Source organism: Lacerta agilis, chromosome 14 (genome assembly GCF_009819535.1).
Source record: "Lacerta agilis isolate rLacAgi1 chromosome 14, rLacAgi1.pri, whole genome shotgun sequence".
In the NCBI taxonomy this organism is placed as follows: domain Eukaryota; kingdom Metazoa; phylum Chordata; class Lepidosauria; order Squamata; family Lacertidae; genus Lacerta; species Lacerta agilis.
This window is the reverse complement of record NC_046325.1, coordinates 7,023,193-7,045,926: the sequence shown is the minus strand read 5'-3', so window position 1 is coordinate 7,045,926 and position 22,734 is coordinate 7,023,193. Positions and strand designations below refer to the sequence as shown.

The window sequence follows — 22,734 nt, the reverse complement described above, 5'->3', positions numbered from 1 at the left end:
GGGGAGAAAAAATGTTTGAACTTCAAGATCTCCAGCCTTGGCAGGTAATCTGTTGCAAACAATATATTATTTCAGTGAGTCAATTACTCCAAGGCCAGACGTCAGGAGATAAGATTTTATTAGTGCCCCCCTTTCCTGTACAAAATAGATCCATCCCTTGCTGTGTTAGAACGTTTCCCTATGTTATATGAAAATACAGTGGTACTTCAGGTTAAGAACTTAATTTGTTCCAGAGGTACGTTCTTAACCTGAAACTGTTCTTAACCCGAGGTATTATTTCTGGGTTAGCGGAGTCTGTAACCTGAAGCATCTGGAACACGAATTACCACATAGCTGATTCTTGATACTTGGTCTTCATTATATATATATTTTTCTTATTTTTCCTTTCCCCCTTTGAATCAGCTCCACTATTTTCTGCAACACATTTTATTTAACAACTCAGCAGGAGAAACAATGTCCTTTAATGAAAAAGGGGAAATAAGAGGTGGATTTGACATCACGAACATGATCACATTTCCCAACAAGTCCTTCCTTCAAATGAAAGTTGGACAAATTGATCCTGATGCTCTTGAAGGAGAAACATTCATTTTTCATGAAGATATGCTTGTGTGGCACAGAGGATTTAATCAGGTCTGAATTCTATTTTTTTTTTAATCAGAATTTATTAGCTTTTTCACACACACACAAAAAAAAAACAAAAAAAACAAAAAAAAAACACATACCCGACCCCACACCTACAAATATAAAAACAAATACAAATACATAAAATGTCAGGATTTTCCTTCTTAGCAGTATACCTTACAAAAAAAAAAATTCTAGTTTCAAATCTTGACGCTTGACTTCCCCCGCCTTTTCACCTTCGGTTTTAAATCAATATACTTAATTCCTTAACCATTTCACTCTATAAAAATTTAGTTTTACTCAAAAATAACACAAATATCTTGATCTTACTATTATAACTTAAATCATAATCAAATATTCTTATAACTAAACTTATTTCTTCTATCCTTTAACATGCTGCTTTTAACTTAAAATTCAATATCTCCTTTCTTACTTAAAATAAACTTAAAATTAACAGACTTCGCACACCGATTTCGGATACCATGACAGACCATTTAAATTATGGATTTAATACTTCAACCCACTCCCCTTCTGTCCATCGCCTTTTCCTGTCTTGCGCCAGAGCTGGCTCTCCAAAGATCTTCTTCCAAACGACCATAGATCCAGGCTGCATTCGCAACAAACCTTGCATCGAGCCCCAGGGTGTTCAACTTTTTCCTTCTGTGCTCCTCCGTTCCTTCTTGCCATTCTTGTTCTTGTAAAAATCTAAATTCCATGTCCCTCGACACCAAGCTGCCACCTCGGCGTCTGGATATTATAAATCTCCCCGATTTGGGGCTGCCACCCCCAGAAATCGGTTCCTGTTTCCGGAGTTGCACAAGCTCTTCAAAGAATTTTCCAATCACCCCTTCCAGCCCTTTGCACAGGCTTGATTCCATTCCATCAATCTTTTTCCAAGCCTCCTCTGTGGAAAGTAAATTCTTTTCACTTATAATTCCACACAAAGCTTGTAGTTTATGATTTATCAGCTCCAGCATCAAAAGAGTAAGCCTTTCTTCATCTTGTAAATCAGAATTCAGCGACAATGCAATCGTAAAACCCAGCATTTTCAGAGGGAGAGTGGGTGACCAGTTCCAGTTCCTGTCTCTTCCTCCCTTTGTTTCAATTTTTTCCTGCGTCAGTCCCGGTCGCCATTTTTCCGAAGCCGAGGCACAAAGCCCAAAACTTCAAAAGGAGATATTTTATCACCAATTAACCCCCAAGGGGGATCTCTGCAGTCTCAGTTTTGAAATTCCCAATGCCTTCTATCGATTGTAGTAGCAGCAGTCACTTAAAGAGTTAATTTCTTTCCTCTCCGAAGGGAGGGAGGCGGGCTGCCTTTCTCCTTTTCCCCAGGTCGTTCCGAGAATACAAAGAGCCATTCAAATACTCACAGTCACTGGGTTCTTATCAGCACATCAAAGACAGGTAGAACTTAGACGCTCATCAAAGGCTTTGTCGCCGCATTTACATCCCGGTTGGGGCATGTCCCCTATAGCCCAGCTCCGTCGTCCCTTCACCCCCACTCCCCCTTTACAGGGGGAGCGGGGGAAGGGTTCGGAGCCACAATGGGCACAGCCGGGGAGCCCAGGGTGTGGGACGCTCTTCCCACACCCCAACCAGAGCCCCGATATGCGGGTACAGGGCTCCTAACCCCCGGAACGTACTGGCTGCTTCGCAGACGAAGCAGCCACGACCACCATCGATGGCGTCGCCGCCGGAAGTCTTAATCAGGTCTGAATTCTAGAAGTCCTTCTGGTCCCCACTGTTCTTGTGATGTGTTCTTTGGGTGTTGGAAATTGCATTTTGTTTAAAACTGTTGTTTCTATCTGATATGGGCAAGGAAAAAATGTGGCTGCCTGGCACATTCAAAATTATTGTCACTTAGAAATGCCAAGGAAAAAACTAGTACATTTTTGTACAGCTATATCTTCCATATATACTATAAAGCAAAGCTTTGGAGTATATAAATGAAATTACTGCATAGGCGCCCATTTGGTAACTTCTTTTCCTGTTGCATTGAGACAATAACTCAGTAATAGTACACATACTGCTTGCAAAATGTCCCAGGTTCAATCCCTTGCATCTCCAGGCAGACCTAAGAGGAATTCCTGCTGAGATGTTTTTCAATTATTTTGCAGAATAAACTTAACATTTTGGAGAGCCTTCAAACTGTGAGGCTGCCAAACTTGGGGCCCTACCAGTCACCCAAAAGCCATGAATGCAGAAGTTTGGCACAGGTTTGGAGTGAATTGAACAAAATTGGATTTGGGGTGAGCAGAATAGCACCATGTTGGGGAAGTCAGACAGTGTTTGTAGGGCACTGTAAAAAGGGGAGATTGGGCTGAAAAATGATTGCAAAGTTTGTCAAAGGTTTGGAGGGGATTCCAAATAATGGGATTCAATGTTGACAGAGCTGGATAATGCAGCTCTTTTATGTTAAACTTTTTTTTTTTTTGCTGAGTGGTTAACTTCATTTATAGAAGTCAAATAAACAATCAGTTTCTCTGATCTCCTAAAAACCTTTTCTGCTATGGATAGGTGACTCCCCTTTCTCTGTGTAATGACCACTGCCACCCTGGGAATCAGAAGAAAAAGAAAGAAGGGGAGAAGTTTTGCTGCTATGGTTGTGCTCCATGTCCAGAAGGGGAAATTTCAAACCAGGATGGTAAGTTATGCAGCATTCATATTTTTCATCCTACGAGGACAATGGCAAGGCTAGACGGTAGCATTTCAGGGGGTTATCTTACTGCAAAAACGAGTAAGGAACAACATGATAAAAAATGGATGGGTCATTAGCCTGATGTAGCAGGTGCTTAGGTTCTTATGTGAAAAAGAAACGCAGTTAGAAGGATATCAACACTGATATTATTAACTTTGCACACAAATAATTTTAATAAACCTAAAAATACACTGTACGTGAAGGCCACTCCCTGCAAGGCCCTTTCCACCTGGCCTAGGGGACAAAGCCAAGACTCAGCAGTCCTGCTAAAGAGGCCCCTCATGGAGGCTGGAGAAACATCATCCAGGTCTAATATACTGTAAAGTGCTTTGAGATTGTTATTAAAAACCTAAAGTGGAACATAAAAAAACACCCTCATATATGAACACTAAAACACATGGAAGCAATAGGTTGAATTTCATGTCAGCAAGGAAGTAATATGGAAGGAAAAATAAACTAGAAAAGTAATAAGTGAATCAGTGAGATCAAAACATTTATATCTGAACACTAAAACACATGGATCCAATAGCTGCACAGTAATTTCATGTCAGTGAAGAAGACAAAAATTTGTTCTATCATTATTGAAATTTGACCTTGTTTATTTTTCAGATATGAATGACTGCTTCAGATGCCCAACAGCTCAGTATCCAAACAAGAACAAAACTGTCTGCATTGAGAAAATGATGACCTTCCTTTCTTATGAAGAGCCTTTAGGGATCACTTTAGCATCTGTTGCCCTTTCTTTCTTCCTCATCACAGCTTTGGTGCTAGGAACATTCATTAAATACAGAGACACTCCCATAGTCAAAGCCAACAACCGGGACCTCACCTACTCTCTTCTTGTCTCTCTCCTTCTCTGCTTCCTCTCTTCCTTGTTATTTCTGGGAGAACCTAGCAAAGTGTCCTGCCTCCTCCGGAAAACAACTTTTGGCATCACCTTCTCAATGGCTGTTTCTTGTGTGCTGGCCAAAACTATCACTGTAGTTGTAGCTTTCATGGCCACCAAGCCAGGGTCCAGCATGAGGAAGTGGGTAGGGAAAAGACTGGCGTACTCCATTGTAATTTCCTGCTCTTGTATCCAAGCAAGTATTTCTATGGCATGGTTGATGACATCTCCCCCATTCCCTGATTTGGACATGCAATCTTTAACAGAAGAAATCATTGTGCAATGTAATGAAGGGTCAGTCACCATGTTTTATAGTGTATTGGGTTATATGGGCCTACTGGCCATTGTCAGCTTCATTGCTGCATTTGCAGCCCGGAAGTTACCTGACAGTTTTAATGAAGCCAAGTTCATTACCTTCAGCATGTTGCTCTTTTGCAGTGTTTGGCTGTCTTTTTTCCCAGCCTACCTGAGCACAAGTGGAAAAGGCATGGTGGCTGTGGAGATCTTCTCCATCTTGACCTCTGGTTGTGGGTTATTGTGCTGCATCTTTGCCCCTAAATGCTACATTCTTCTTCTGAGGCCTGAACTGAACAACAGGGAGCAACTTATTAGAAGAAATAATTAAATAATTGTTTTGGTTTTACTTTACTCTGGTAAATTTTAAATATATGAAAGGTAAGGGTTTAAACAAAATTTTATTTTTCTGTCTATTATTACTGATATTTGTTTAAAATGATCAATCTGCCTTGGTGCATCATTTCCATTGCTGCTCCAAGTCCCGTTCTATTTCTCTTGGTTTGATAACCAGCCTCATATAAGCAACATGCTCATATCTACTTAGTGCATGAATTAAGTCAAATTAATGCATTCATCCATTAATACCATAGAGTAAGCTGTTCTTCCGGGCTTAGCTCACCTTGGAACACACTAGCTATTCAGGATTTTGTTCCCCTTCGGTCTACCTGAGAAATGTGTGAAAAGGTTTGAGCTGGTTACTATGTGGCTCTGAGCAGCCACTCTTGTGTTTCTATACCAGTAATTGAGGAACCTTCACCATTTTGTAACTAAGTTTTAAGGCCAGTTTTCTTAACCACATGTATCTGACCTTGAAAGAGCTTTTAAGTAAACGGTTTTTAACTTACCAAACTTCTGGTCTTTTTCATACCCTGGGGCAAGTAGGAAACTCTGGAACTTACTTAAAAGGGCAAATTTAATGGTTTTACTGCATGTATTTCCATGCCATACTTTGCTGCATAATTTGTCTACTCAGGGACCTGCATGGTTTTTGAACTTGCAGCCAGCTGTTCATTCACTAGGGTGGATCACACTAGATCAGGTATAAAGTGCCGGAGCTGCTTACCAAAGTTTTGGATCTTTGGGGAGGGGGGAGTTACTTTGCTTTTGGGTGGGTGCCCCAAAGCTTCTGAGCTTTTTTTGTGGGGGGGGGGAGAACAGAAATAAATGACGAATAATACCTTTGCTGGAACTAACATGCAGTACCGACATCATCATGTGCCAAAGTACCATAAAAATCAGCACAATAAGGGTTAAAAAATGAACACTCTTACACCCAATCAGAAACAGCCACTGACGCAGCGAATTGAAAAACAGACCAATCTCGGAACACAATCTCCAGCTACCGGCAAATCAAAATTTAAAAAGTCCAGGTTTCAACAGTGGGTGCATCTTGTCTTCTGGTGGTGGGTTATTGTGTTGCATCTTTGCCCCAAAATGCTACATTATTATTCTGAGGCCTGAACTGAACAACAGGGAGCGACTTACACGAAGAAATAATTAAATAATTTATTTTGGTCTTACCTCATTCTGGTAAATTTTATATATGTGAAAGGTAAGGGTTGAAAACAAAAAATATATTTTTCAGTCTGGGGGAAGTGGGAAACTTTCGAACTCACTTTAAAGGGAACATTTAAAGGTTATACTGCCTATATTTCCATGCTATACTTTGCTGCATAATTTGTGATTTTTAAGTTTCTCTTGTGGTTCTCTCACCAAATAGTACTTGACCCAAACCTGGATCTTGGCAGGCACCCAGAAATTATGCTGTGTTCTCTGAAATATAAAGCAAGTTCACTACAGTATTATATAGGACGTGGTGATAAAGATATTAGGAAAATATATATATTTAAAGTAAAGGATGAAACAGAGCTGTAGGATACTTTGGCACGTAGAAGTACACAGCAAGGTTTTAGAAAGCAAACACCTGGTAAGAGGTGTGTGTTCATTTTTTAAGAAAAATAGAAATAACTTCTGGTGACTTCTTCAATTGAATTGTATCATGCAGTAAATGGAAACCATTTCCATGCGTTCCCTACTCCCCTTGTTGTACTTTAATTTTATATCTACTTCTGGTCTCAGCAAAATATTCTACTAATACTTTGAGTTTTAAAAGGTATTCTCTGCTCACAATAAGAGGGTTCTTTTTTTTACCGATGTAAAGTACCTGTAGGCTGATACATTATCTTAACCCATGGAAAGGGCCATAGATTACTGGGTTACCAGATGTCTCCGGTTCCCAGGGACAGTCCCCGGATTTGCAAATATGTCCCCGGACAAGTTCCGTCCCTGGAATGTCCCCAGATTTTATTAAATGTCCCCAGGAAACGTGGCAGCGGCAGTGGCAGTCTCGGCAGCCTGGAGCCAGGCTTCATTGAAAAAAATCTGGCTAACTGGATGCAGGAGAGGAGTTTAAGTGGGGAGGGAAGGAAAAACACTGAATGGACGAGAAGTGTGTGTGAGCGGAAGGAGGTGGATAACTGGATGGAGGAGAGGGGAATTTAAGGGGGGAGGAAAGGAAGGCAAAAGTTCTCTCCCCCCCCCCAAGCCAGCCCCCCTCTCCCTCCCACCTGCATGTTTCCCGGCTGCCTGCGCATCCCTGGCACACTTCCCTGGAGACAGCAGCAGCACCAGAGCACAGAGAGGAGGAGGGGGTGGCTGCCGGCTGCGTTGGAAGCTGAGCCAGGTGGGCTGGAGCCTGTGTGCAGTGCGGCTAGGAAGGAATTAGCAGGAAGGACACAATCCTTTCCCCTCCGCTTGCCATGAGGGCTCAGGATTTCCCTGCTCTTTGTTGCCTTTGTCTCCCTCCAGTCCCCTTGCTCAGCGCATCTGCTTACTGCGAAGTGACGCTGCTGCGGCCGGCGCTGACCAACGGAAGGGGAAAGGATCGTGTCCGCCTGCTAATTCCTTCCTAGCTGCATCACCTCGCAGCAAGCAGACGCGCTGAGCAAAGGGACTGGTGGCAGAAAACACACTTCATTTTGCCTCCTCTTTATATGACATTCACCCACCAGGCCACGCTACTCCACATGTCCTCTACCCATACTGCGCGGCCCAGCCAGGGCAACATCCCGTCAGGCTGCACAGCATCAAGAGATGCTACACAGCCCAGGGTGATATCCCGCCAGGCCACACAGTGTCAGAAGATGCCACAAAGCCTAGGGCAACTTACCACCAGGCCTCCTCAACCCCCTCAAAATTAAGGAGGCGTATATCCTCCAAAATAAAATAAAAAATAAATTGTCCTTCTACTTGAAATAGCAAATCTTTTTAAGTTGCCCACTCACTTTTTGAATTAAGTTTTTTCACTAATATTGCCTCAAGTGGGGAGATCAACCAAGGTGTTTTCTGTTCCAATAAGTTTTTTATATAATTTTCCCACACCAAGTAAATCGATTTTCTCACCAAGTGGTTTAGGAAACCTTTATGCACTTTGGTCTTTTCATACCATAGATATACATGACAACCATATCTATTATCATGACCTTCCAAATCCTGAACATCCACATCTTTAAGTCACTCCACTCCCGGAGCCAGCAAAGACAGGATGCCTCATAATATAATCTCAAATCTGGCAGGGAGAAGCCAGCTCTTTCCTTAGTATCTGTTAGCAATTTATATTTTATTCTCTGTTTCTTTGCCTGCCAGATAAATTTAGAAATATCTTTCTGCCATTGTTTGAAGTGTCCTGCTCCACTGACTACTAGGATCGACTGGAACAAAAATTACAATCTTGGCAATGCATTCCTTTTTGTTACTGATATCCTCCCCCACAGTGATAAATTCATCATACCTCCATACCTCCAGATTTCTCTATATTTCTTTCCAAGTGGTAATATACTGTAGTTATCCTTGAAAATATTTTGATTTTTTGCTGTCAGCCATACCCCATATATTTCACCCTTTTTTCTATTGATAGTTCTGTTGTTGTTTTTTGTTGTAATTCTTTTATTTTATTTTTATTTTTGGTTCTGTCATATTTTTACAAACATTTTGGTTTTATTTTTATTTAACTTAAATCTTGCCATCCAGCCCAACTCCAGAATTCTGTCCAAGACCCTCAGTATGCTTACCAACCAACTCATGAGAAGAGAAGACTCCCTAGAACAGACCCTGATGTTGGGAAAGATGGAGGGCACAAGGAGAAGGGGACAACAGAGGATGAGATGGTTGGACAGTGTTCTCAAAGCGACTAGCATGAGTTTGGCCAAACTGCGGGAGGCAGTGAAAGATAGGCGTGCCTGGCGTGCTCTGGTCCATGGGGTTGGACACAACTGAACGACTGAACAACAACAAATGCTTACCAATGGGTCTTCTACTGTTATCACCAAATCGTATGCAAAGGCTTTCAGTTTATATGGTTTGCGCCCAACCATAATACCTTTTATTTCATAATCTGATCTTATACATCTTGCCAGTGTTTCTAAGAATAATATAAACAGTAATGGAGACAGGGGGCATCACTCTCTTGTACCTTTTGCAATTTTATCTTGATGGATCAGATATTTTTAAGCCATTTTCATATGTTTTGCCTTTTCAAAAACATTCATATTCAATTCTTCTGGCCCCCTGACCTGCTGGTCATTCATCTGGCTGAGAATGACCTGTGTACTTAGAAGTCTGTTGACTTAGACTAGGCCATTTTAAAAGACATTGTTTGGCTTTCTGATAGCCACCTGGAAGTGTGAATCACCTGGTCATCTTGGTTGCAGCACTGCTATGGGTGGGAAGATGGGCCCCGCAAAAAGCACCAAGGGAGTGGCATGTGTTGTATTTGCAAAGGGAGGCCTGGAAATCTGTCTTCAGCAGTTAAATTTGATCTTTGAACTTGTTTCAACTGCATCAAGATCACCTGCCGGGAAGCGGCAATGGCATTTGGTTGGAAGATATTTCTCTGAATCTTCAGGATAGGCTGTGGGAACAGGTTTGATTGGCAGAAGCCGGACTACAGTAGGTCCTTGCTTGTGGCGGAAATGACATTGGGAAGGATGGGGACCTATAAATGGGGGCTATAAATGGCCTGAGGGGAGGATTGAACATGGCACCCCCAAGCTTGGTGTTGGAGTATATGCTGGGTAGGAATCTGCATATTGGTCACCCAATGAGACCTTGCTTGCTGGGCTTGCACCACAAAATGGTTTAACAGTGGCCAACTTCCATGGAATAGATTTAGGGTGGTCTAAACCCAGTGGATCCGCTCCATCAAAATGGGGCTGATATGGGCAGTATTTTTTGCCAGTAAGTGTTTGGTGAGTGCTCTTAGACACATTTAAAGAGAAATTTGAAACCCAATTATTTTCTTCTGGGTTCTGGGGCCAACTCATTGAGTGCACATCACCTTTGTAACGAACATGTAACACCTTCTTAGAGTTGTGGGGGCCCAAGAAAGGGTGGGCCAACAAGGCCCCCCTCCCCCCTTAGGTGTGGGGTTGATGCAAGTAGGTGAAGTTAAATTCAATCCCTTCAAAGTGACAGTGTGTGGTTTGCCAGAATGGTTAACAGCTGAGTTCAAGCAAAATCACACTGAAGAGAATTTGTACAATTTAAATAAACAGAGTCCTATGTTTCACCCTTACTTCACTTGTCTCACACCTCTTTATTTTATGGTTATTGTCACAATAGTATAATTGCCCTCTTCTTGGCGACATATCTTGATTTTGCCACAAATTTATTACGTACAGAAATAACAGCTGCCCAGTCATGTGGCAAACTGGAGTTGGGCAGTGAACTTTATTTCAAGATTTGCTCCTTTGAATCACAAAACAAAATGGACTCACTTTGACTTTCCTGCTCATATTCACTTACCATGGAACACTTCAAGCTAATTCCCACTTTTTGTGTCACAAAGGGGCAGAGGCAGCACATAGGCAGATTTGAGAATGAGCACAGTACTTAACATGATGCAAAAAAATGCCAACAACCCTCATTGGAACTAAAACTTTTAAAAAGTTATTAAGTCATCATACAATTATCCAAATCACTATAATTTTTCCACCTGGTCAGAGCACCAGAGGCATAAGAAAACTGTCAATTAACAGCCCTGAAAGGGATTATAATAATGAACCTCTGTACCATGAGAAAATCGGAGTAGTATCAAGAGGCAGCCATGGCTCCCAATTTTCCTTCTCCCATTTTGTATTTTCTTCATATTATTGGTCTGCCTTGAAATCAGAGTGTTGTAAATCTTACCTAGCACCAAAAGCATGTGTTTATACTGCTTTGATAGTTAAATAAGGTTTGCCAACCCCTCTCGTTTTGATGTGTTAACAGATCCATGTATTATGCAATCTAGTTTGCTTAAGAGCCAGTGTTGTGTAGTGGTTAAGACTCATAATCTGGGAACCATTTTCGCGTCTCCACTCCTCCACATGCAGCTGCTGGGTGACCTTGGGCTAATCACACTTCTTTGAAGTCTCTCAGCCTCACTCACCTCACAGAGTGTTTGTTGTGGGGGAGGAAGGGAAAGGGGAATGTTAGCCGCTTTGAGACTCCTTAGGGTAGTGATAAAGCGGGATATCAAATCCAAACTCCTCCTCCTCCTCCTCCTCCTCCTCTTCTTCTTCTTCTTCTTCTTCTTCTTCTTCTTCTTCTGTCATTCTGCAGGTTCTGATGGGGAAAGAGCATCCAAGATTGCAGAGAAGCTTGTCTACAAGGATGCTGTGGGCATTCACTTTGCTTTTTCTGCTGCCTCCTGTTGTGTGCAGAGCAGCCATGAGGTGCTCTGAACCTGATACATTTCCTGTTCCACATGAGTGGTACCAGTCAGGTGGCCTCATCATCGGTGGGGTTGCCTCTCAGTTCTATTATTCCATCATTGAAGAACACTTCATTGACAATCCTTCACAGAATCTGTTTGATGACAATCCACAGTAAGAGAGTCTCCCTCTCCCTTCATTTTTGGGATTAATCCTTCCAGTATTTTATATTATTATTATTTTAGTACTGTATTGTGTTTCTCCTAAGATGAACATCAGTAAAAAAAATTGCTTTGCTCTCTGTGATAATGAGAATACTTTCTATTTTGAACAGCAATGTTGCGAAAGGAAGGGAGACATTTTATACCTTGTTTTAATTCCACCAACAAGAGGGGAATGGTGGGGTTACTGCTTTAAATATTCTTGGGACACATAATCTGCAAGTGTCTAATCTTCCTAGAACAAATGTCATGAATCAGACACTGCTAGAGTCTGGTTTGTGAGATATTGACCTCATAGTTTGAGAATTGCTTTGTGAGATATAAATCTGTTTCCTTAGTTTTCATTCATCTATGAAGTCACACCTGGCACTGGTTGATAAATGAAATAGAGAAATCTAGAAATTTTAACAAAATGTGGCTTGTGGTGTGAGTCTGTTAAACTGATTGTAGCAGCCGCAAGTGATTCATTTTCCAAAGCCATGATTGATTAAAAAATTATTAAAGACCAAACAACAAACTAAAAAATGGTCAAAGAAATATAGAAATGGAATGATGAGTAATACATTCTACTTGAGATGAAGAGTTTGATATTTATTATTTTAGAAGCACGAAAAATATAACAAGGTTATAGTTCAATATATACCTGTTTGAAACAGAAATGGCAATTCGTTTTATCTATTTGTTGCGTTGTAGAATTCTCCTCTGAAATTTCATGCTAACCTCATTTGCAGCATGATAACCAAATTCTACCAGCACATCCTTGCCTTGGCATTTGCAGTGAAAGTGATAAATGAGAATCCCAACATCTTGCCCAATGTCACACTGGGCTTCCACATCTATGACAGCTATTATGATGCAAGGATGACATATCGTAACACTCTGGACCTGCTCTTTAAAATGCATAGATTTGCTCCCAACTACAAATGTGACTTGCAGAAAAACCTCATAGCCATAATTGGAGGACTTAGCTCTGACACCTCTTTCCATATGGCTGATACCTTAAGCCTCTACAAGATTCCACAGGTAGGTTTTATGAGTTGAGACATGAATTTTTCTCCCACAAATCACACTCTTCTCTTATCATTCTGAAAGTGATTTTGAGATTCAGAAAGTGAATATGATGGATGCTGAAGCATTACAAGCTGGAAGTCTATCAGAAACGAAGATTACTCTTTATTAGTAGAGATTGCTACACCAGTGAAAGTCTGAGTCAAGCAGAGAGCATTCAGCACCTTGGACACTTCCAACACCATCACCCTGTTGCACACATCAACTGCAAGAGACATTGTCTCTGTACGAAGCCGGTTGACCTGAAGACTTAGAAAGCTGACCATAGACTATGCCTCCTTGGAGAGCCTGGATGACTGATTAAAGTGCTTTAATTTATTTGCAGTACTGGACAACTGCAGTCCAGTACTGCAAAATAAACAAAACACACCCTGGAATGTGAATAATTTCTTTAAATTAAGCATTAGCTATGTCCCAAAATTTATTCAGGGGTGCAGCTGGGATGGGGTGTGGCTTGTCCCCCAGTTTCATACAGGGTGAGCCGACCTGATGTCCCCAGATCTGAGCTATTGGGCTAATGGATTTGAAAGCTGTGCAAAGCCATTGGTTGTGGTTCAGGCTAGAGTTTCAATCCCCATGCAGTCATGAAACTCACTCATGTCAGAGTTTTCAAAACTTTCCATATTGGTAACACACTTTTTAAACCTGCATCATAATGTCTATTCCTTTCCCTTTTAGCTTTCATATGGCTCATTCCCCCAAGAGGAGAGAGATATAGATAACTCCCTTTCCTTTTACCGCATGGTGCCCAATGAGGTTCATCAGTATATGGCAATCATCAGCTTGCTGCAGCATTTTGGATGGACATGGGTTGGACTCTTTGTTACGGATGATGATGGAGGAGAGAATTTCTTGCAGGCCCTGGAGCAATTGTTCTACCAGCATGGGATCTGCTCAGCCTTCACACAAAGAATGGAAAAAATAGCTCGTTTTGATATGATAGGTGACATTTTTGAGATGCTTGATAGGTATTATGAGGGTGTCATTAATGATAAAGCCAATGCATTCATTGTCTATGGAGATTCTCTGACATTGACCTGGCTGAGATCTGTTATGTATCTACGAGATCCTGGAAATAAGGAAAGCGCATCATTTAGAAAGGTGTGGATCATGACAACACAGATTGATTTCGTATTATTGAGTTTTCAAAAGTCTTGGGATCTTGATCTCTTTCAAGGTGCCATTTCCTTCACCATTCACTCAAAAGAGCTTCTTGAGTTCAATGAATTTCTGCAGATCATAAAACCTTACTGGAACACAGCAGATGGTTTTCTCAAGGACTTCTGGGAGCAAGCATTTGACTGTCCATTTCCAGATCTGCTCATGCAAGATACTGAAACGTGTACAGGGGAGGAGAAGTTAGAGTGTCTTCCCGGGCACCTGTTTGAAATGGACATGACTGGCCACAGCTACAGTATCTACAATGCTGCCTTTGTTGTGGCTCATGCTTTGCATGCCATTTATTCACACAGATCAAAGCAAAGAGCAAGGGTGGGAGACAAAAGGTTTGAACTTCAAAATCTGCAGCCCTGGCAGGTAATATGCTGCAAACAAAATATTATTTCAGTGAGTTAATTATTCCATGGCCAGACATCAAGTGATAACATTTTGTGGTTGGGATCATTTCCTGTATATTTAGTATGTACAGAATTTCAGCCTTTTATTGCTTTGTTATAACGTCTCCATCTGCTATTTGAATATAGCCCATTGTTGATATTTGGCCTTGATTGAAGATATTTCCTTCTTTCCCCTTTTCCTCTTTGAATCAGCTCCACTATTTTCTGCAAGGCATTTCGTTTAACAACTCAGCAGGAGAAACAATGTCCTTTGATGATGAAAGGGAAATGAGAGGTGGATTTGACATCACGAACATGATCACGTTCCCAAACAAGTCCTTCCATCAAATGAAAGTTGGACGAGTTGATCCTGATGCTCTTGAAGGAGAAACATTCATCATTCATGAAGATATGCTTGTGTGGCACAGAGGTTTTAATCAGGTCTCTATTTTAGGAAACCTTCTGTTCCTCACTTTTCTTATGACATGTTCTATTTTTGTTGTTGTTGTTCAGTCGTTCAGTCGTGTCCGACTCTTCGTGACCCCATGGACCAGAGCACGCCAGGCACGCCTATCCTTGACATGTTCTATAGGTGTCTGAAATTCTGTTGTTTCTATCTGATATGGAGAAATGTGCCTGCCGAGCACATTCAAAATTGATTCTACTTAGATATGCCAAAGAAAAAACCCAGTACATTTTAAAATAACTATATCTTCCATATACATAAAGCAAAGCCTTTGTAGTATATAAATGATTGCTGTATAGGCGCCTATTCGATACCTCTTTTTATAATGTATGGAGACAATAACTCAGTAATAGAACACGTATTGCTTGCAAAAGGTCCCAGGTTCAATCAATTGCATCTCCAGTCCTGCTGAGATGTTTTTCAATTGTTTTGCAGCATTTTTGCAGAGCCCTCGAACTGTATGGCTGACCTGACAAACTTAGTGCCCTACTGGTCTCCCCAATCCATGGATGCAAAACTTTGGCACAGGTTTGGTGTGAATTGAACATTATTGGATTGGGGGTGAACAGTATTGCACCATGCTGGGGGAAGTCTGACAATATTTTGGGACACCACAAGGTGTGGGTTTTTTGCTTCAAAATGATTGCAAAGTTTGTCATAGGTTTGGAGGGAATCCCAAATAATGTTATTCATAATGCAGCTCTTTTATATTAAACCTTTATTTTCTGAGTGGTGAACTTCATCACTAGAAGTCAAATAAACAATCGGTTTTTTCAATCTTCTTAACTACTTTCCTGCTATGGATAGGTGACTCCCCTTTCTCTGTGTAATGACCACTGCCACCCAGGCAGTCAGAAGAAAAAGAAAGAAGGGGAAAAGTTTTGCTGCTATGGTTGTGCTCCATGTTCAGAAGGGGAAATTTCAAACCAGGAGGGTAAGTCATGCAGCACTCATATTGTTCTTCCTGTAAGGACAATGGCAAGGCTAGACAGTAGCATTTCAGGGGGTTATTTTAGAGCAAAAAGACAGTAAGGAGCAACATGTAAAAAATGAGTAAAATTATTCAATGCATGGGAAAATAGGATAAACAGAACAATAGAGCCTGGGAGCATGTAAGGAAATTGAGTGATGGATGATTCAGAACAGGCAAAAGAAAATTAACTGCTTCATGAAGTTCGTGATTTAACCATTGAATTCGTTCCTACAAGAAGCAGTGGGTGGCAATAACTTGAAAGCCTTTAAAGGAGGATTAGACAAACTCATGGAGGACAAGGCTATCAGTGGCTATGACCTCTGATGGCTGAAATCTTCCAAATACCAGTTGCTGGAAAGTGGGGCGGTTGGGGGAGACTTCTGTTTCACTCAGGTCCTGCTTGCAGGCTTCCCATAGGTATGTGGTTGGCCACTGTGAAGCTAGATGAGATGGGTTATTGGCCTGATGTAGCAGGCGCTAATGTGCTTGTGTGAAAAAGAAAGGCAATTAGTAGGATTTCAACACAGATATTGTAAACTTAGTTCACAAATGATTTTAATAAGCCTAAAAATACAGTGAGTTTAAAACACTCATACATATAAGAACACTGAGAAACATGGAACCAATAGGTTTCATTTCATGTCAGCAAAGAAGAAATATGGAAGACAAAATACTGTTGAAAAGTATAATAGCTTTCAGAATAAGTGAGATCAAAGCATTTATATCGGAACACTAAAATACATAGATTTCAAAAGATATATTTCATATCAGTGAAAGAGTCACATTGCAGAAAAAGTACTGTTCAATCATTATTTAAATTTGACATTCTTTATTTTTCAGATATGAATGACTGCTTCAGATGCCCAAAAACTCAGTATCCAAACAAGAACAAAACTGCCTGCATTGAGAAAAGGATGAGCTTCCTTTCTTATGAAGAACCTTTAGGGATCAGTTTAGCATCAGTTGCCCTTTCTTTCTTCCTCATCACAGCTTTGGTGCTAGGAACATTCATCAAGTACAAAGACACTCCCATAGTCAAAGCCAACAACCGGGACCTCACCTACTCTCTCCTTTTCTCTCTCCTGCTCTGTTTCCTCTCTTCATTGTTATTTCTGGGTGAACCTAGCAAAGTCTCCTGCCTCCTTCGGCAACCAACATTTGGCATCATCTTCTCTGTAGCCGTTTCTTGTGTGTTGGCGAAAACTATCACTGTAGTTGTAGCTTTCATGGCCACCAAGCCAGGATCCAGCATGAGGAAGTGGATAGGGAAAAGACTGGCCTACTCAGTTGTGATTCCCTGTTCTGTTATTCAATCAACTATCTGTACTGCTTGGTTGATGACATGTCCCCCATTCCCTGATCTGGACATGTACTCTTTAACAGAAGAAATCATTGTGCAATGTAATGAAGGGTTAGTCACCATGTTCTATTGTGTCCTGTGCTACATGGGCCTCTTGGCCATTGCCAGCTTCGTTGCCGCATTTGCAGCCCGCAAGTTACCTGACAGTTTTAATGAAGCCAAATTCATTACATTCAGCATGTTGCTCTTTTGCAGTGTTTGGCTGTCTTTTTTTCCAGCCTACCTGAGCACAAGTGGAAAATACATGGTGGCTGTGGAGATCTTCTCTATCTTGGCCTCCAGTGCTGGGTTATTGGGCTGCATCTTTGCCCCTAAATGCTACATCATTATTCTGAGGCCAGAACTGAACAACAGGGAACATCTTATAAGGAAAAACAATTAAACAGGTTTTTCTCCCTTCACTTTGTGATAGTTAAGAGTTGAAGACCAAATACTCTCCTTCTCCCTCCCTCCCTCCCTTTCTCTGTATATATTCCAGTAGCAAACATACCTGAGATCACTTTTTCGCCATTTGTTTATTTATATTTTCTATACACAGGTCCCACTATCCAAATGCTTTTTATATGAAAAATCTATTATTACAACATGAGTAATTAGTGCCCAAATCTTGTTATATGCACCACATACTCAGATATCCCAACATTTGGACCTGTCTTTAGTACTGTAAACAAACAAGCTGACTTTCCTTCCTTGTATGCCTTTTGGAAGGCTTCAGAGTGTTTTCATGGGGTTTTCACACTTTGAGGGTCAAAATTTTGAGTTCAAGAACGCATTAGAATGTTCTCATAGGTATTAATGGAAGCTGTTGGATCCTTAGGCAAACACTCAGCTAACAAACAATTTTCTGAGAATGTATTTTGTTCAAATAGTGAGATCTGTAAGTAGACATATACAACAGCTTAGGAGTGTCATATATCATAGCTATACATGAGTTCTCTGTGGAACACCCTCCCTTCAGCTGTAAAGGAGTTAAGAATTACACAGCTTTTAGAATACATCTGAATGCGGCCCTGTATTGGGAGGTTTTTAATGCTTGATGTTTTTATTATAGTTTTAGATATGCTGTAAGCTGTCCAGAGTGGCTGGGGAAACCTAGCAAGATGGGTGGGGTACAAATAAAATAATGACGATGTTGGTGGTTTTGGTGGTGATAAGGCTTTAGACCAGTTCAAGGTTACTTTTAAACTTCTTTTTTTGGAATAAACATTTGTAATTGTTATGATATAGATCATGAAACCTTTTATAATTACAGACGCCAAATCAGATCCAATACAGAACATATTTTTTTTCAAAATTCCAACTGAAAAGCTTAGTGAAAAATACAGCTCTTCAATCAGCATGGAAAAGGCAGTATCAATGGTGATTGTAATGGAGAGATGTACCAAAGGTTAGGGGCCACCATGCTTAAAACCAATTCCTATACTGTATAAATGGGCCTCCTGATGACAGTAGTTACAGGACGACGTGGAAGATACTGGAAGACAGTAGAGAAATATATTGATATTCTAAGCAGTGAGGAGTGGTTAAATGCACACCATAGTAATTTAATTATTGTAAATAGGTATGACATGATAATACATATTAACCCTGTATGGTGAAATTGGAAGGAGCACTCTATCACCTACCAGTTTGATTTGAAACCTTCCCTTCTGGACATGGAACACAATCATAGCAGCAAAATTTTTCCCATTCCTTCCTTTTCTTTTGTTGACCAGGGAGGCAGCATTCATTGCATACAGAAAGGGGATTTGTCTATCCATTAAAAGGAAAAGTTCATGGAAGAGTAAATATTTTTTATTTAAAAAAAACCCACAACTGATTTTCCAACGTTTATTTATTTCTTGCATTTATACCTCCCCTCTTCTGCAAGGATCTCAATGTGTCATACGTGCTTCTTTCCTTCTTCATTTAATCTCAGCAACAACCCTATGAAGTAGGCTAGCTTGAGAAGCAATGTATAAAAACATATTCAAAGGTAGGTTCTCTCCTTCTTTCAGCCAAAAAACCTTTGCCCAACTATCCAGTTCCGTGCTTCCTTTCTCCCAGGCTGTCCATCCACTTACTGGTTTCATCCCAGAGTATTTGCCTCATTATATGTTGGCATAAGAAGAATAGGAATCTTATCTACCCTACCAGACCATGTCATATCCTGATAAGAACTCTGACCCAGCTGGATTTACTTTCTGTTTGGTCAGATGTGTAGGAGAATGGTGATTGGATCTGTTTGTCACCTAGTCCAGACACTTCAATTGGTCCCTAAACCTTCACATATAGATTTCCTTCCTTCCTTCCTTCCTTCCTTCCTTCCTTCCTTCCTTCCTTCCTTCCTTCCTTCCCTCCCTCCCTCCCTCCCTCCCTCCCTCCCTCCTTCCTTCCTTCCTTCCTTCCTTCCTTCCTTCCTTCCTTCCCTCCCTCCCTCCCTCCCTCCCTCCCTCCCTCCTTCCTTCCTTCCTTCCTTCCTTCCTTCCTTCCTTCCTTCCTTCCTTTCTCAGTCCTACTTGTTTGGAGATGGAAGAGATTGGACCTAAGATCTTCTCAATGCAATCCATGTGGTTTGCAACTAACCTGGGATCCCTGTCCAACAAAAAATGAGATCACTGACTGGTGGCTGATTTTATCAGTTTCCCAAAAAGCCATGTTTTCATAAGTGGTTTATATTTAATATTATTCAGGTTTCACTTCTACAGAAACCTGTGAATGTTTTTGGCAGTTCAGTGTTTCATCTACATTTGAATGTGCTTGGTAGCCACAATCAAATTACTGTATAACCCTATCCGATAGGGCATAACCCATCTGAAGAACATAGGGACCCAAAACGAATACTGCAGAATCCATACCTGATTAAAACTTGCATGCCACACAATTAGATCTTCATTAAGGATGAATGCTTTTCCTTCAGGGGCCTTAAGATCCACCCTTCCAATTTTCACCTGAAATAAAGACTTGTTTGGAAATGTGACCATATTCACAATGTCAAATCCATTCCCCGCTTTCCTTTTGTCATGAAAAAAGATTGATTCTCCAGCACTGTTGTTAAAAGAGACAGCTTGAAGAAATGGATGGAGCTATTGAAAAGACAAAAAGACACGAAGACGTAGCAACATAGTGGAAATTAAATGAAAAAAGGGAAGAACCATGTATGCTGGGATATAAATGCTGAGGGTGGATCTGTTGTTTGTTGGTGGTTTGTAAAGGTAAAGGTACCCCTGACCTTTAGGTCCAGTCGTGGACGACTCTGGGGTTGGGGTGCTCATCTTGCTCTATAGGCTGAGGGAGCTGGTGTTTGGCCACAGACAGCTTTCGGGTCATGTGGCCAGCATGACTAAGCCACTTATGGCAAACGAGAGCAGTGCACGGAAACACGGTTTACCTTCCCGCCAGAGCGGTACCTATTTATCTTCTTGCACTTTGACATGCTTTCGAACTGCTAGGTGGACAGGAATTGGGACCGAACAACAGGAGCTCACCCTGTCATGGGGATACGAACCACCAACCTTCTGATCGGCAAGCCCTAGGCTCTGTGGTTTAGACCACAGCGCCACCCGCGCCTCATAGCAAACTGATTTCTGCTCAAACTAAAACCAAGGTAGCACAAAAATCCTGTACAGTTAAACCTTGGTTTCCGAAAGGCTCAGTTGCCCAACAAATTGGCTCACAAACACTGCAAACCCGGAAGTAAGTGTTCCAGTTTGCAAACGTTTTTCGGAAGCTGAACATCTGACGCGGTTTCTGCTTGAGTGCAGGAAGCTCCTGCAGCCAATCGGAAGCTGCACCTTGGTTTCTGAATGGTTTTGGGATTCGAACGGACTACAGGAATGGATTAAGTTCGAGAACCAAGGTACCACTGTAGTCATTTTCGAATCATGAAGCATTGTGGAGCAAAATATAGAAATGAATTCACAATTGGCACTCATTTTTTATATATTACTTAAATAACAAAGGTATAATTTACTGAATAATACTTAAATAACAAAGATATAATATGTTATTTTATAACAGGGACAAGTGGAAATTCCTGTTTAGAAACTCTCCCCTAAAACTTTAGGGGAGTTTAGTATAAAAAAGGATCAAATTTAGAAAGGGAGCTAATTTGATACAATATATGGAGAGAGAAAATATAAAAACAGAACTAGAATATGAAAGTTACAGGTGGGTAGCCGTGTTGGTCTGCCATAGTCAAAACAAAATCGAAAATTCTTTCTAGTAGCACCTTAGAGACCAACTGAGTTTGTTCCTGGTATGAGCTTTCGTGTTTTTTGGTATCTGAAGAAGTGTGCATGCACACGAAAGCTCATACCAGGAACAAACTCAGTTGGTCTCTAAGGTGCTACTAGAAAGAATTTTCGATTTTGTTTAGAATATGAAAGTTCTGTTCATTCTAAATGTCTAGGAGGAAAATGTGAACCCAGAAAAATCCTCCAGGGAATAAAATGTACAATACCATTTCAGCAACTATTTGTGGGTGTGAATCTTTTAACAGTATCACCTTCTACTCATCAGCTAACTTACCTAAGAAGAATTTGTTTTCAAGACGTTACCTGCCAAGGCTGCAGACTTAGAAGTTCCGATCTTTTGCTGCCAATCTCTGCTCTGTGCTTGGATCTAACTGAGTAAACAGCATGCAAAGCATGAGCCACAGCAAAGACAGCATTGTAGATATTGTAGCTGTGACCGGTCACACCCATTTCAAACTGAGGCCAAGGAAGGTTCTCCAGCCTCTCCTCTCCAGTACATGTTTCATTCACCTCCACTGGCACTCCAGGTTTTGGAAATATGCAGTCAAATGCTTGCTCCCAAAAGTTCTTGACAAAGCCATTTCCCTGGGTCCAGTAAGGTTTCCTGCTCTGAAGAAATTCCTTGAATCCTGGGAGATCTTCCGAATGAATTGTGAAAGAAATGGCACCTTGGAAAGGCTGAAGATCCCAGTTCCTTTGTAAGCCTGATAATGTTAAATCAATTTGGGTTGTCATGATCCACACTTTCCCAGGATCTCGTGCAAATAAAAGAAATCTCACCCACATAATTGTTAAAACATCTCCGTAGAGAATAAATGTATTGGCTTTAACATCTGTACAGCTTACATAAAAGCTTTTCAGCATAGCATACAGGTCACCCCATTTATCAAAACGAGGAAGTTGTGGAACTCTTTGTGTGAATGCTGAGCAAATTCTGTTTTGAGAAAGCAAAGGCTCAAGGGTCTGTAAAAAATATTCTCCACGGTCATTATTCACAGCAAAAAGCCCAACCCACGTCCATCCAAAATGCTTAAGCAAGAGGATAAGCCCCTTATACTGATGGGTTTCATTGGGGACCATATGGTAAAAGGATGTGACCTTATCACTATTGCTTTTCTCTGGGGGAAATGAGCCATATGTGAACTGAAAGGAAATTTAGAGTTATTATATAGATCAGTTTCAAAATATGCAGCTATTGGGTAAAGTTATTACGATATTTGGATGAAAGTGTCACCAATGTTGTCAGGATCACCAGAAATTTAAATGTGTGCTTTCACTCAAAATACATATAGAAAAATTATATTCTTTGTCACAGCGGGTGGCACTTTGGTCTAAACCACAGAGCCTAGGGCTTGCTGATCAGAAGGTCGGCAGTTTGAATCCCCACGACAGGGTGAGCTCCCGTTGCTCGGTCCCTGTTTCAGCCAACCTAGCAGTTTGAAAGCACGTCAAAGTGCAAGTAGATAAATGGGTACCACTCTGGCAGGAAGGTAAACAGCGTTTCCATGCACTGCTCTGGTTTGCCAGAAGCGGCTTGGTCATGCTGGCCACATGACCCGGAAGCTGTACGCCAGCTCCCTCGGCCAATAAAGCGAGATGAGCACCGCAACCCCAGAGTCGGACACGACTGGACCTAATGGTCAGGGGTCCCTTTACCT

General features: G+C 41.1%; 1 protein-coding gene across 1 annotated transcript in view; it reads right to left on the bottom strand.

Annotated features, from left to right (window-relative positions):
- LOC117058548 (vomeronasal type-2 receptor 26-like) overlaps positions 1-22,156 on the bottom strand; it is a 92,334-nt gene extending 70,178 nt beyond the window's left edge. Inside the window, exons 1-2 of the mRNA XM_033169776.1 lie at positions 21,380-22,156; positions 19,679-19,906 (exon numbers count right to left, since the gene is read on the bottom strand). Coding sequence (XP_033025667.1) covers positions 19,679-19,906; positions 21,380-22,156 — 1,005 coding nt within the window. The remainder of the gene's footprint in view (positions 1-19,678; positions 19,907-21,379) is intronic.
- Positions 22,157-22,734: the final 578 nt, after the last annotated feature.